The following is a 14,423-nucleotide window of genomic DNA, read 5'->3' on the forward strand; positions in this document are numbered from 1 at the left end:
TCCCATGTTTAAGAACTTTTCAGCCATTATTGCTTTAAATACAGTTTCTGGACCTTTCTCTTCTTCTGGAAATGCCATAATGTGAATATTGTGTCTTTTCATTGTATCCTAATAAGTCCCACAGGTTTTCTTCATTTTTTTCACTCTTTTTTCTTTTTGCTCCTCTGGACAATTTCAAACGTCCTACCCTCCAGGTCACTGATTCTTTCTTCTGCCTGGTTGGGTCCACTTTGGAAGCTTTAACTGAATTCTTCAGTGCGGTTATTGTATTTTTTTTCAGCTCTAGGATTTCTGTTTGGGTCTGAGGGTTTATGTTTCTTTGTTGAACTTCTTGTTTTGCTCACGAATTGTTTTCCTAGTTTTATTTGTGTGTTCTTATAGATCATTAAACTACTTCAAAGGATTCTTCTGAATTCTTTGACAGTGCATAGATCTCCATTTCTATAGAGTAAGTTAAGCTTTATTTAGCTTCCTTTAGTGGTATCACATTTGTCTGATTTTTCATGATCCTTGATTCCTTATGTTGGTACTGCATTTGAGTAAGTGGTCTCCTCTTCCACACTTTGCAGGTTTATTTGGCAGAGGCAGCATTTCACTAGTCAACTCAGTTTAGGGTTCTGTACAGGTCTGCTGGTAATGACTTCGCCACGTGAAGTCTGCTCTTAGGGTCTATTTTTGGACAAGGCAACGGTTTAAGCTCTGAGGTCAAGGGCGGTGGGTACTCCACTGGCTGAAAACAGCTGGATAGGCCTGCTGGCTTGCTCCCCTGCCCAAGTGAGGCCGTAGGGTGAGCTCCATGGTTGCCTGAATTCTCTGGTCAGGCCTACTAGAACTGGGTACTATACTTAGCAGTAGGTGAGGCTATGAATTAGCTTTCTGCCCTGGCTGAGCAGCAAGACAGAACCCAGGGTCTGCATGGCTCATGGTCTGGGGACCCAAATCAGGCAAGAGTGTGCACTGAATATTCTGATCAGACAAATCCACCAGGTGTGCTCTGTAGACAGCGAAAGCCACGGGCTACCCTTTCTGTTCAAGTGCCACTGTCCACAGAGCTGCCGGGTGGATCATGCAGCTTCCTCTGTGTGGCGGTAAGGCTCCTTGGTCAGGGGCTGAGGCTGTATTCAGCTATAAGTGGGACTATGAATCAGTCTCGCTGCTGAGGCGCAGTGGGAAAAGCAGCTCCAAGGCCATAAGGCTCTCTGTGGTCTTGGCTGAAGTTGACCCACGCCCCAGCTTCCCCGGGCCAACAGGGGCCCCGGCTTTACTCTGAGTGTGCCCAGTTCTGCACACTCGCCTCCTGGCTCAAGTGTTGCTGGGTTAGGCATCAGATTCTAGATGTTCTCACCAGCCCTTCCTGTCAGATGTGGCGAGGGCCATGCTCCAGAACAAGCGGGGCCGTGACTCGGTTCTCCTGCCTCAGCGGGACTTGGAGGACCCCCTTCAGGCAACTCTCAAACTTCCCCAAACCGGCTTTCTGGTCCGGAGGGGCTGGGAGCCACAGTCCGCCGTTGGTGGGGCTGTGACCCGGCACTGTTGCCTGGGTACGGGCAGCCCCGGCTGCAGAGCCTACGAACTCCTCCTCTGAGGACGTGGATCAGGTAGACCTGCGCCCCGCCTCGTTCCCTGGTCAGAACGCACCCCTTAGTTTTGCAGAGGAGCAAAGCCACTGCTTGAGACCATCCCTGGGCCCTCCAAGCACGAACTTAGTTGGCCCGGATCCAAGTGCTGGTTGTTGGAAGTCCCTTCCCGCTTACGTTGCAGAGTCCCCTCAATCCCCTCGGGCTGAAACCACAGCAGAGGCTCCCACAAAGTGACCCACGATGCTGGGGAAGCTGGATGTCTACCCTGAACTCCCTTCCCTCAGGAGGAACCATGGGCCCAAGGGGACCTCTCTGTGCGGGGCTATGCGGGCCTGGGGAAGGGGCGGTTTCTCTTCCAGTGCCGTCTGCCTCGGTCTCTGTGCCGCAGGCGGTGCTTCAGCCTCAGCCCCGTGTCCTGAGGTTCTCTCCGTGGTGTCTTGTTCACGAATAGTTGTTACGGGTTCTTCCGAAGGGGAGCCAAGTCAGGAATGACCCATGTTGCCATCTTGGTGACGTTACTGCTCTTACTACGTGGTAAACATGGTTTGGAGGACTTTATACGGATTAACTTCCTTACCCCTTCCAACCACTCTAGGGGAGAGGTCCTACTATTCATCCCGTTCTACAGACATGAAAAGTGAGGCACAGAGAAAACGAAATGGGAACCTTGTTTGACTCCTGCCCCCTCTGCTTTTAATCGTGAGAGTGGAACTTCTCACACTGTCCTGCTTCCTACCTCCCCAGCGCGGGCATCCCTCGCCCCCACCATGGCAGGCGGTGTCCTACTGCCCTTTGTTGGGCGCCCTGTCTAACCTATCTGCTAGAGATGGCAAATTCCGTGGGGGAGGTAGGAGACGCAAGGGGAAAGGAGGAACAAAGGGACTTTACAAGTCTTCAGGACACTGGTGATAGCGGGGGCGCCATGTGTTAATCATCACTTCCTCAGGACCCGCCCCCCCCAAAAAAAAGAAAAAACCAGCTGGTGGTGGGACCAGAAACCCACATCAGTCCCTCTCCCCACCGGAGCCTCTTTTAGGCCACTGGAGGCTTCCAGCCTCCCTGTGGGTAAGAGCAGCTCCCCACCCAAGGATGTCACCTGCTGCATCCCTACAACGTGGGTTCAGGCTTTGAGGTTTTAACCAGGGGAGACACAGGCCTAGAAAGGGCTTTTTCAGGTCACAGAGCATGTGGGTGTCAGAGCCAAGGGTGAAGCCAGGTGTCCTGAGGCCAGGGTTATTTCCCCGCTCCCAGTGCTGCCATACGGTGTGACGTTTTCACAGCAGGCAGACTACTATTCCCAACATTGCTCTCTTAAGAAAATACTGAGTCAGGGGCGCCTGGGTGGCTTAGTCGGTTAAGCATCCGACTTTCGCTTAGGTCATGATCTCGCGGTTCGTGGGTTTGAGCCCCGCGTCGGGCTCTGTGCTGACTGCCAGCTCAGAGCCTGGAGCCTGTTTCAGAGTCTGTGTCTCCCTCTCTCTCTGACCCTCCCCTGCTCACGCTGTCTCTCTCTCTCTCTCTCTCCTAGAAATAAAAAAAAAAAAAAAAAATACTGAGTGAACATCTCACAAAAGAGCTTTAGGAGACTGTCTGATCCTAGGTTAGGAAAGACCTCTACCCCACCAGTAAAAGGAAGAAAACCAAAACACTGCCCCTTCTTTTCTTGCATTTGCATATAATCTCCAGAAGGAATTTTCGAGGCCAAGCCTGGCCCAGAGATGGCCCGACATTCACATCTTTTGAATACTGAGCCCTGTGAACATAAAGCATCTTCAAAATACATATCCCTTTAAAAACACTCTTTCCTGAAGCCCCAGGCTGGGAGTCAGGACTCCGGTTCAGGTCCCTTACTGACTGTAACTTTGGGTAACTCACATGATCTCTCTAGGCTGTTTCTGCCACTGTAAAACGTGAGTGGCTGAACCGTCATCTACAAGGTTCCGTTGAGTTATAGAGGTCTCTGATTTGAGACGACCCAGCTAGAGTCTAGATCTCTACAGGGAGACATGGGACAGTTTTGGAGTCGTCTAAGAAAGTCCCTGTGCACTCCTTGGCCCAGGGGGCTTTCCCCCACCCAGCTAGAAGCCACTCCCTCCTGGGACTCCGGTCTTCAGACCCAGCTGGCCAGCAGTGTCCTGTGAGTTAGAAGGCCACAAGGTGCTGATTTAAGGGAGCAGGCTCCACACAACTCTGCTTTCAGAGACATGTCTGTCTGGGTTCAAATCCTGGGCAAGCTTCAGCCATAGTCATTTAACCTCTCTGAGCCTAAAGCTCCCCATCTATAAATACCAACTTCATGGGTGAAGAGGGTTAAAAGAGAGAATACCTGAAAAGCACTTGCACATAGAAAGTACTTAACAAATGTTAGCATCTTTCCTCGGTCCCTTCATCAGAGCAGCGAGGACACAGGGGAGGCTGTTTCCTCTTTCAGCTGGTTTTCTCATGCAAATCCATGAAACACAGACTCTCAATTGGTTCTCCTAGCAATTCTGTTGCTACACGTCCAAAACTATGTAGGCTGCTCACACCACTGGAGCAGAAAACAAAACCCACCCAGCTCTGCCAGCTTAGGACTTCAGGGGGCTTAGTTTTCATTTGTCTGCATGGGGAAACCAAGGCCAAGTGGCCGTTGGGAAATGGTACAGTGAGCCTCCAGCTGGTAGGTGGCAGAGCAGGGAGGGGTCGAGGGGAGAGATGGGGAACATCAGCACTTCCCGAGGCTTCCCGACGCAGCAGGACAGGGAGCTCTGGGGGCACAGAGATGGGGTGCGGGGGCTCTGGCTTTGTAGGGGCCTCAGCCATTTATTCAGGACCTCAGGCTTGTCTGTACACCTAGATGACGGGTGTCTTGCGACCAAATCTGACACCTAGGAGGCGGTCTGTGGAGATTACTTCTTCCTTCCTTCATTAAGAGGAAGGAGGCAAAGGCCTTCAAAGAGGAGACACATTCACACAACTGCCTTGTAGCAAATGGACCTGCAGAGATTTAATTGATGTAGAAAATACAGGCTTGCCACCAGAGTTGGTTATAACATGGGAGCTAGCCCCAAAGCACACAGGATGACCTAATAACAAAATGGACTCTTCTCCCCACGGCAGACTGATGCCTATAACGTACGGGGGAGGAGTACACAGTGTCTTCGTCCCTGACGCATGAGTGAGCGCTGCCAGAGACTTGGTGTCTGTGTAGGAGAGGGGCCAAGGGCTACTTTGAGGCTTTCAAGACAAACACAGGGGCATTTGATCTCAACAGCGGGACAGATGTCAGAGTACGTGTCCTCTGCTGGGAAGCGCAGACTGCAGGGAGCTCAGAGTCCTCCCTGCCAGTGCCAGGTGCAGCCTAGCCCCTGAGGAGGAGGCGTAGGGGTGGGAACAAGCACCCACAACTCTCCCCAGGGCGGTCCAGAAGCCATCCAGCTTTTCCTAGGGCTTGGCGGCTTCCTGAAAGTTGTGTGCTTGCGACCCTGAGACTCTAGCGGGGAGGAGCTTGAGGGAAGGGAGCACCCCTGAGGGCAGTCCTGTGCCAGCAGAAGGAGGCCCAACAGTCGAGTTTGGGGGGAGGTGGTAGCTTCCAGCAACCTCTGGCAGGGCTCTGGGCCTGATCCTGAGACAGTCAAAAGGAGAGACCAAGTGCTCAAGAAAGGAGACATTAAAAAAAAAAAAAAAAAGAGGTCTGATCTCTCTGGTGCTGAGGTATTAGAGCCTGGTCCCAGGGTACAGACATATTGGCGGAGGTGGGGTGGGAGGGGGGCGTTGTTCTCGTGATTTAAGGGCCACACCCACATAACCACAGGGGTCCCAGCACTCAGTGCCTTGTGGATCCAAGGGGAGGCCCTTGGAAGGCAGCAACCCTGATACCTCCTCCTCCTCTGCAGGTGCCCGTGGCGCCGATGCCCCACACCAGCGTTGCCTCGTCCACGCAGGAGCTCCCAGACACCCACACTTCGCAGCCTGAGAGGTATGGACTCGGGGAGCAGCTCACGGGGACCGGTCATACCATCCTTTCCACCCAGCCGTGGCTCCTCTGAGGGGGGCAGGCAGCAACCGGGGCAGGACGCTGCTTTCTCAGGAGGAAGAGAGTGCAGGCAGCTCCTCAGGCACTTGGGCCGGGTGCAGGAGAGGCTCGGGCCTCAGTAGTGATACAGGTCCAGCCTATTCCCATCCAGGCCCAGCTGCTGGAAGCTGGAAGTAGCTGCTGGCCTGGGCACTGAAGAGAAGAGATGTCTGGCCATGAGGTGAAGGAAAACTCCTCAGTCAGCTAAGCGCATCCAGGGAAGGGCCAGAGGCCACATGGGTGGTCCTTGGACCCCCCAGGGCACAAACACAAGCCCCGGAGCCACAGCAGGAACGGACCAAGGCTCAGGGACCAGCCAAAGGATACGACTTGGGGTCCTTCTTGTACTGTTCTAGCCACTTCCGGTTAGCCTCGATCATGCCCTGAAAGTCAGTGCCGCCCACCTCGGGGATGTGGGGATGGGACGGCTGCAGGAGGCGCAGCTGCTGGCTGGGGAGAGGAAGGGGCTGTGTGGAACAGCCGACTGGCCCCAGGCCAGCACGTCTCCCCTCCCCCCTCCGCACACCAGCCTCGGCCTGCTCGGGGTTGCTTTAGCAGCTCAAAGCTTCCTTTGCTGGGAGGATGAGCATCAGGTCCCCAAAGAGATGGTGGTGAGCTCCTCCCCTGCGTGGACGCTCCTGACACCTGCCGACTCAAATGCCCACCCAGCATCAGCTCCAAGTGGGCCAAAGGGGAAATGAGGGTGCTTATGGTTGGGGGCAGGGAGGATACACTTGGCAAGCAAGAAGATGAATGGGAAGTTAACAACAGGTTTAAATAATTGCCCATCTGTCTCTCCCACTGGGTGCCCCTCTCAGGCCAGATGTTGCTCAGCAGGGCTGAGGGAAGAAAGGAGCCTGTGCAGCACACAACAAGCTCACAGCAAAGACAAAAGCCCCACTCAAGGTCAGGAGGGGCCTGGGGAAGAAGCAGGGTCCCAACAGGGGCTGATTTCTCCCTGCAGCTATGCTGCCAGGCGAGGCTGAGACCCGGGCGACAGGCGCAGAGTTCTCCCCCTGCAGGAGGCTTACCTGGCGGACACGTACCCCAGTCTGTTCTCCAGCGGGGCCGGGCCGGTGCTGAGGAATGGGACTTTGGCTGGAAACGTGGGAGGCAATCGTTCAGAAACAGGCAGGGGAGCCCAGCCCCAGCAGGCCACCTCCCACAAACCCACAAGAACAGGGCAAGTTTCAGTGGTTGCTGGTGAGAGACCGATGACGGACGGCAATTGTCCTATTTAGTTCGAAAACTTAATCTACTTTTCTATTTGGGTGAAGACACGGGAAAACATAGATATCTTTTTCCCCAAAGCAACTGTTTGGATGGCTTTTCTCACTCTTCAGCAGGGCCAAGAGATCAGGCAGAGGCCTAGGGCCTAGGTGTGAGGAGCAGATTCTTGAAGAACACAGGGTCAAGGCCCAGTGTTACTTACTCCCTGGGTACCCTGGAGCATATACCTTCACCTCTGAGTCAGTTTTCTCATCTGTAAAGTGGGGATAAACTAATACTGACTCAGAGGATTACTGGAAGGACTCCTGCCTGGCCCCTCATACAGCGCACAAGATGGTATCTATCATAGCGATGACAAGCAGGACCTCTTAGGTTCTGCCGAGCTCTGGATCCCATCAGAAAGGCTCCAGGCGCCTGGGTGACTCAGTCAGTTAAAAGTCTGACTTCGGCTCAGGTCATGATCTCACAGTTCGTGGGTTCGAGCCTCGTAGCGGGCTCAGAGCCTGGAGACTGCTTCTGATTCTGGGTCTTCCCCTCTCTCTACCCCTCCCCCACTCACCTCTGTGTGTCTCTCAAAAATAAATTTTTAAAAGCTCCAATCAGCCCAAACTCCAGTAAATCCTCATGACCCCCCAGCCATGACAGATGGCCCGTGCCAAAGCTGGGGAGGCAAGGGGCAGGCAGAGGAGGGAGGGAGGCAGGCTTACTTGGAAAATACTTGTGCCACTTCTGCACCAGAAAGTCATCCACTGTTTGAGCCACGGAGGCGGAGAGCCTGGGGCTCAGCCCAGGGTCCCAGGCCCACCGGGTGGATGAGGGTGGACGCGGTGGCTGGGCTGAGAGTTCGGCCCGGGCGGTGCTCCGGGGGGTGTGGGGCGGGGCAGCGAGGAACGGTGGGGGGGTGTTGAGAGCACCCAGCACGCGGAGGACCCCGTTCAGCTGGCTGCTGATCCGCTGCAGGGAGCTGCTCAAGTAGTAGATCTTGGAGGAGGCGGCACTTGTGGTCAGGTGGACTGAAAGGCAGGGACTCGACTTCAGGGCCTGGATGGCCGCAGGCCCTGGGGCACCTGACTGCCGCCCCCTCCCACCCCAGCTGACGCCACCACTCACAGTGAGGCAGGGGGTAGGATTCAGAACTTGCACTGCTCATGTCTTCAGTGTCGCTGAGGTCAAAAGTCACCACCTTCTTGGTCGGGGCGCCTCTCAGAATGTCCTCATCTGAGGCCTGAGAGATACAAGCACCAGTTAGGGCTGACCCCTGCCTGGTGCATTCCACCTGTTGCTCTCGCAACGTGTTGGGGTTTAGGGGCTCTCTGGGGCCCTCGGTTCTGGGAAAGGCACACCATATAGGCTGTCTTGCATCACAGGGTGGGGGGAGGCGGAGGCTAAAAGGTCACAGTGGCCTGAAACACAGGCGGCCCGGACCACAGCCCCTTCTCCCCAGCAAACTCTCCCTTACAGGGTCTGCTCACCCAGGCTTCCCTCCTGCCTCACCCACACCTCTGGCATCCACGGAGAAGTTGACAAGGCCACTAAGTACATCCATGCCCAAAACCGGGCACACTTTTCCTCAGGAACCATGGCAGGGGGAGGGGAGGAGCCAGTCCCTCTCTCAAGAACCCACAGCAAGAGGCCGTGGGTCTGCTCAGGACCCCTCGGCACAGATCTATTTAACAGACTCAAAGCCAAAGCCACTGCCATTTTCACCATATGAGCTGAGCCCAAAGTGCCCAACCACATCCCAGGAACGGAAGGAGGCAGCCGTGGCCACGGGGCCACACCTCTTCCCGAAGAGAGGACTCCAGCTGACTCAGCTTCTCCTCTTTCCTCTTCAGCAAATCGTGGCCCTTGCGCATAGCCGACTTCATCTCATCCAGGTGCCGGGTCTCCTGCAGCCAGAGACAAAGGAGAGGATGGAAGTGGTGCTGCGTGCAAATACAGCAGTCCCACGTCTGCCCGTTGCTGCCTGCAAATTCATCTAAGAGAAATACTAGTTCTCATAAGGTCGTAAGAATGAAAGGAGACAGAGCACATCACATGCTTAGCACTGTGCCGGGACCTGACACATTCTCAAGAGGTCACAGCCGTGCTCCAACCGCCCCATCAGCACTGAGAAGAGCAGGAACGGGGCAGGCGGCTGTACACAGATGGCCCGGGAAACAGGCCCCACGCCTCCACCCCCGCCAGCTCTGAACAGCCACACGATGCTAAGCGAGCTTCTGCCACGACCCTCCGATGGCAGAGATCTGGGATCCCAACACATGGTCACAACGAAGCTGCTCTCTCCACTGCAAGGTAGGCTATCAGAGAAGCTATTCGGTCTTCCGCTCAGGGTGCTCCAAAGGTTCACTGATGAACCGACTCTTTAATGTGATGGAACACATCAAGTTTTAAAAACCTTGCTTGTACTCTCGCCTAGAAAATGAGTCACCACTGCGTTGCACATCATCTATGGTCATCATGAGGCACTAACAGCCACCGGAGAAAGCGTTCTGCACATGCGTGTTGACACACACGTAAGGTGCTTTCATCCTCACGGAGACAGACACCCTGCATCACCTGCCCTGCGTCCCTGGAAGACTCAGCCGGTGACCCCAGGGCCTACGTGGCCGCTGTCGTGGAGTCCCCAGAATGACCACAGGTGGATGTGGCCCCACCTCCCACAGCACTGGCGGGCCCCCTCCCCGCTGACCTCCTCCAAGTCCTTGCGCACGTCCTCCAGGGCCTCGGTGCCCGGCGACTCTTGGGCGGCCTCCTGCGCTCCGGCCAGCTCCTGGCGCCAGTGCTCCCGGGCGGCCTTCAGAGCCGTCTGCCGCCTCCGCATGGAGCGGGTCTGCCGCATCAGGAACTCCTTGGCGCTGCGGAGGGCTTGCCCCTCGGCGGAGAGGTAGTGTCGGGCGCTGCGGGAGGCCACAGTGGGGGGGTTGGCAAGGGAAGTGACCGCCCCAAGGACCCCCTGCTCTGGGTCACTAGGCCACTTCCCTGGTAGATGTCCATCCCGAGCACAGACTAGGCCGGGCTTGGCGGGGTGTGGATCCCACCCCCGAGCACCTACAGTGTGCAGCACGCTGCTCAGTCCTCTCACCTGGTCTCTGAGAGGCATGGCAGGGGAGGGGGCCTCCAGGCAGGTGGCCGGATGCTCCCATTAGCCCTGTCCTCAGCAGAGCCCAGCATGCTGTGTCAGTGGCCACAGGGGCACCACCTTGGCTGGCCAAAGGGATTCCCTCGGGTCCTCAGGTCCACGGCCCTGGACCCAAGCCCCACCAGTGACCACAGCCGGCTCATTTCATGTCACCCCAGATCTGTGATACAGGCACTCACCCCTTCGGGAAATCCTGGATGCAAACTGGATAAGGCTATCAGAACTCACCTGTCCAAGGACAAGTCGGTCTCCTCCTCGTTCTGGGGGAAAGGAGAGGAAACGTCTTTGGTCAGGTTCTAAGGACACATGGAAGACAAGACACACTGAGTATTAGACACACTGCCAGCTCACGGGACCCTGAAGCCTCTCCCAAGGGCCTAAACACAGAGAGGGCTGTGCCAGCGGCTGGGTACTGCTCATGCAGTTATCATTCGCCCGGTGGAGATGGGGGACTAGGAATAACAAGGCCCTAAGGCTGCATAGAGAGCAGAGCCAGGCCCCCTCCTCGAGCCCCAGCCCAGCTACCCTGTCCCTCCCCAGGCACAGAAGCTCACGGTCCCAAGGGATTTCCTCAGGTCCTCGATGCGGAGATCTGCCTCAAAACGCGGGGAGGCACTGCTCTCCTTGGCTGCCAGCTCTTTCAACACGTCCTGCTTCCTCTGAGCTTCAGCCTCCAGGTCGCTGTGATGGGAAAGGGGATTGGGGGTGGGAGAGGGGCTGGGCCTCAAGCCCCGGTCCCGGGGAGACGGCAGGTCCATCTCCATCACTTCGCTTCCCTCCAAGTCCCTGAGGCAGGGCTGGGGCATGACCGGTAGAACCAGGGACGGCACCACCCCCCACATGCTGTTCACAGCCTACAAAATGCAGCCAAAGCCCCTCTGCCAGCTCCACCCCTGCCTGTTAACTGGGCCATGAGCAGCTCGGCCCAGGAGCAGCCGAGGGCGGGGCTCACCCCACCTGATGTGTTTCTGCAGCCTCTGACTCTGCGCCTGCAGCACATCCACATGGGACTCCAGCTCCAACTTGCGGGCCCAGAGCTCATCGAGAATCCTTCGGAGCTGTCGGTTTGACTCCAAAAGATGGGTGTGCTCCTCCTTGGCCTCCTCCAGGTGAGGACGGTTGGCTGTGGCTTCCTGGGGACAGAAGAAAAGCGAGAAGCACCTGGAGACACGTGGCGCAAAGCAGGACAGGGAAGCCCGAGGAGAGCAGGGCAGAGGGTGGTCGCCGTGGCCACCATCCGGAGGCGTGCAGGCTCTGTCCGCCCTCCACAGTCTCCCAGACCCCGGGCTATCTGTGGGATGCTGCCGACGTCGTTCGGGCCCCTAATGACCCAGACAGATCAGGTGAGCACAAGGAGCAATGTTGTGGGGTGAGAGGGAAGGGAAGGGAACGGGGGAGAGATGAGGGAGGACAAGAGAGGCAGACACACCTCGCTCTCCAGCACAACCTGCCTCTGCATCTCAAGGAACTGCTGCTTCTCTGCTCGGGCAGCCTCCTCCTGCAGGGGAGGGAAGGACATGGGGCCCTTTGGCCATCTCCAGGCCCCAGGTCTAAGGGGCAGGAGGACCATGCTCTTCTCCGGGAGCTACAAGGTCAAGGGCACCTGGAGATCCTGTCCTCAACTCCCGCTCTCTCACCTGGACATCCAGCTGAGCCAATCTGGCCTTGACCTCTTTGGTTCTGGTTTCGAGTTCCACCTCTAAATCTTGGAGTTTCCTTTCCTGCACAAAAATAGAGTGAAAGATGGAAGTGTGGAAAGAGCGCAAGGCATTAGCTGCGGGTGCAGGAGAGTTCCAGACCCAGATTCCAAGCAAGCCCTCCAAGCTGGGGTCCGGCCTCCCCCCATGTGCCCTTGCAGGCCCCCAGGAAAGCACCACACCTTGTCTCTTCCCACTGGGGGCAAGGAGAGGCAAAGGCGTCAAGCCCCAGGCCCCCGGAGGCTGGCCTCCTCTAGCCCTGGGGAGGTGCCCTGGCCCGGAGAATGAAGGTGCAAACATATCCTGGCTTGGGGACCGCCAGTGAGGGACCCCCCCCCCCCTCCAGAGGCTGTCAGGGCTTGGACGGGCTGCTGCCACAGACAGAGTGGGCTCGGCCTCCCCGGTCCCCAGTGGCCGCCCGGAGCCCCCACCTGCTCCCGGTGCCGCCGCCGCAAGTCCTCCAGCTGCCGGTCCTGTGTCTGCCTCACGGCCTCTAGTTCGCGTTCGTGCGATCTTCGAAGGCGCTCCAGCTCACCCGTCAGGTGTCCCAGGAGTTCAGCTCGCTGCTTCCTCTCCTGCCCAGAAGATGAGGCTGCCGGCAGGGACATCGCAGCAGCCCCCCACTCCTGCAGCCTCCGGTCAGCAAGGTCAGGGACCCCATCAGCGCCCTGGGGCCAGCTCTTGAAGGAGAGCACGGCCCCATCCCCCAGAAAGCCTCTCTGCCGCTGAAGCAGATGCCATGAGCCCGAGCAAGGTCAGAATCGGTGCGGGGAGGGACGCTACTACGTTTTCTCACAGGCCGCCATTCCTGTGCGGGGAAGACTGCCCAGAGAGGCTGGGGTATGAGTTCCCATCGCTGGCCTAGGAATCCCGGGCGGAGGCCCTGTGGCTCCCTGGGGTGAGCGAGCCGAACCCGGCTGGGTCCACTCTCTCACCTGAGGGCGAAGGCTGAGATGGGCAGATAAGACCTAAGTACGTTTGGCTCTTGCTAGTCTATTTCCTGGCATCTTGGGGTTTCCATTAACCCTGATGGCCTGGCGTCCGGGTGGTGAAAGTTGCAGGCTTTGCAGTCAGACAGCTGGGGCTTGAATCTTAGCTCCTCCACTTACTGGCCCAGAGCACTTGGGAAAGATGCTTACTATGCTCCTGAGTCTGTCCGCTCAGTTCTAAACTGGAGGTGACGATAGTCCCCACCTCCTCAGGGCCGCTGGGGGCACTAAATGAGTCAGCACACGGCAAGGGGCTGAGAACAGTGCTGAGAACAGTGCATCCAGGAGGGGACGCAGCCGGCCCGATGTGGGGCGAACAGGCAGGACAGGCCTGCGACACTACCTCTGCGGGGCACTGGCCAGCCAGCGGCCGAGCACGCACATGTGCCCCGGACCCCGCCAGCTGCCTAGGACCGTGGGTGTGTGTGAGTGCACACGCACGTGTGCCCTGGCCCCCAGGTACCTGCCGAGGACACGGCGGGGGAGGGACGGGGGGGAGGTGTGTGAGTGCGCATGCCACATGTGTGCACCAGGGAAATTCACCTCGGCTTCATACTGCTCTCTGGCCTCAGCCACCACCTGCTGGTGCTCCTCCTTCATCTTGTCCATCTTCCTCTCATGTTCCCTCTCCACCTCCTGGCGCTTCTCTCGCAGGAGGCTGCTGAGCTGCAGGGCAGGCAGCAGGGATGCAACACCAGCCCGAGGGTGGGCCAGCGCGTAGTGCACGTGCACACACACACACGACCTCCACACCCACACACCACACATGCAGGACACGTGACATGCACAAGCCATAACCCAGCGCCCCTTCCCCACACACGTACAGGGGCACGGGGTTGGGGAAGCACCCAGCCTCAAGGGAACTGAGACCCAGAGTGGCACCAGACGTCCGAGCCCCAGCTGAGCCAGCCGGAGCAAAGCAGGCCCAGTGGGCCGAGATGGAGAGCCCGGGACAGGTGTACACAAAGTCGAAGGGGCAAACCGGCATTACCTCTTGCTCATACTCGAGCACTTGGCGAGCCTTCTGCTGAGCCTTCTGCTGAGCCCTGTGCTCTGACCGACTGAGGCTCTCCTGCAGCTGGGCCTCCTCCAGCTTCTTCTGGAGGCTGGAGAGCACCTGAGGAGGCCCCAGCACAGGGGACGTGACACTCTGTGCTACAGAGTGACTTCAGGGGCTCACTCCCCAGGGGCCCAGCGCCCATCCCCGCGGGGCTTCGGGGGAGAGAGACTGCCGCCCTAATGGCAGGCACGGGGTAGAGTTCTGCCCACCAGCCGCAAAGGGGCCGTGAGGCCCACGCTCAGGGAGCAGGACGCCAGGCTCCGCCTCGCAGGCCGGGGCCAGCTGCCTCTCACCTCCCTGTGCTCGGCCTCCCGCGAGGAAGAGAGCCGCTCCAGCTCCGCCACCGCCTGAGGAACAACCAGGGGCTTGTGAGGGATGCAGGGCAGTGCGGGGCTGGCTGGGCACCGACCCCGGAGGGAGGAAGAGCTGGGAAGCCCGTGCCTGATTCCCGTTGAGCCCAAGGGCCAAGGGGTACCACAGGCACATCTTTTTTTGCCCCAAAATAACTCAGCCCCTCAAGTCTGTAACGAGCAAACGAACAGGAATACAAAGGCCAGAGTGGAGGGGCATTTCAGTAAGCCTCGGGTCACCGCGTCCATCCCCCTGCCCCAGGCGGCGAGGGCTGGAGGCCCAGCGCGACGTGCCTGAGCACCCGCAGGACAGTACAGGGA

General features: G+C 57.8%; 1 protein-coding gene across 9 annotated transcripts in view; it reads right to left on the reverse strand.

The window, feature by feature from the left end:
• Positions 1–4,051: 4,051 nt before the first annotated feature.
• The window catches only part of CEP164 (centrosomal protein 164), a 66,431-nt gene continuing 56,059 nt past the window's right edge, over positions 4,052–14,423 (reverse strand). For 5 of the 9 annotated variants that reach the window (XM_039229308.1, XM_039229307.1, XM_039229302.1 and 2 more), the window contains 16 exons: positions 14,046–14,099; positions 13,684–13,809; positions 13,236–13,358; positions 12,135–12,278; positions 11,644–11,727; positions 11,436–11,504; positions 10,964–11,139; positions 10,561–10,687; positions 10,235–10,302; positions 9,557–9,764; positions 8,646–8,753; positions 7,975–8,089; positions 7,572–7,877; positions 6,666–6,732; positions 5,962–6,084; positions 4,052–5,804 (listed from right to left, as the gene is read on the reverse strand). In XM_039229308.1, coding sequence (XP_039085239.1) covers positions 5,711–5,804; positions 5,962–6,084; positions 6,666–6,732; positions 7,572–7,877; positions 7,975–8,089; positions 8,646–8,753; positions 9,557–9,764; positions 10,235–10,302; positions 10,561–10,687; positions 10,964–11,139; positions 11,436–11,504; positions 11,644–11,727; positions 12,135–12,278; positions 13,236–13,358; positions 13,684–13,809; positions 14,046–14,099 — 1,992 coding nt within the window. In that variant the 3' untranslated portion in view covers positions 4,052–5,710. The remainder of the gene's footprint in view (positions 5,805–5,961; positions 6,085–6,665; positions 6,733–7,571; positions 7,878–7,974; positions 8,090–8,645; positions 8,754–9,556; positions 9,765–10,234; positions 10,303–10,560; positions 10,688–10,963; positions 11,140–11,435; positions 11,505–11,643; positions 11,728–12,134; positions 12,279–13,235; positions 13,359–13,683; positions 13,810–14,045; positions 14,100–14,423) is intronic. The other 4 variants (XM_039229303.1, XM_039229301.1, XM_039229304.1 and 1 more) reach the window with 4 other exon arrangements.

Source organism: Hyaena hyaena, unplaced genomic scaffold, assembly GCF_003009895.1.
Source record: "Hyaena hyaena isolate Hyena2069 unplaced genomic scaffold, ASM300989v1 scaffold_37, whole genome shotgun sequence".
In the NCBI taxonomy this organism is placed as follows: Eukaryota; Metazoa; Chordata; class Mammalia; order Carnivora; family Hyaenidae; genus Hyaena; species Hyaena hyaena.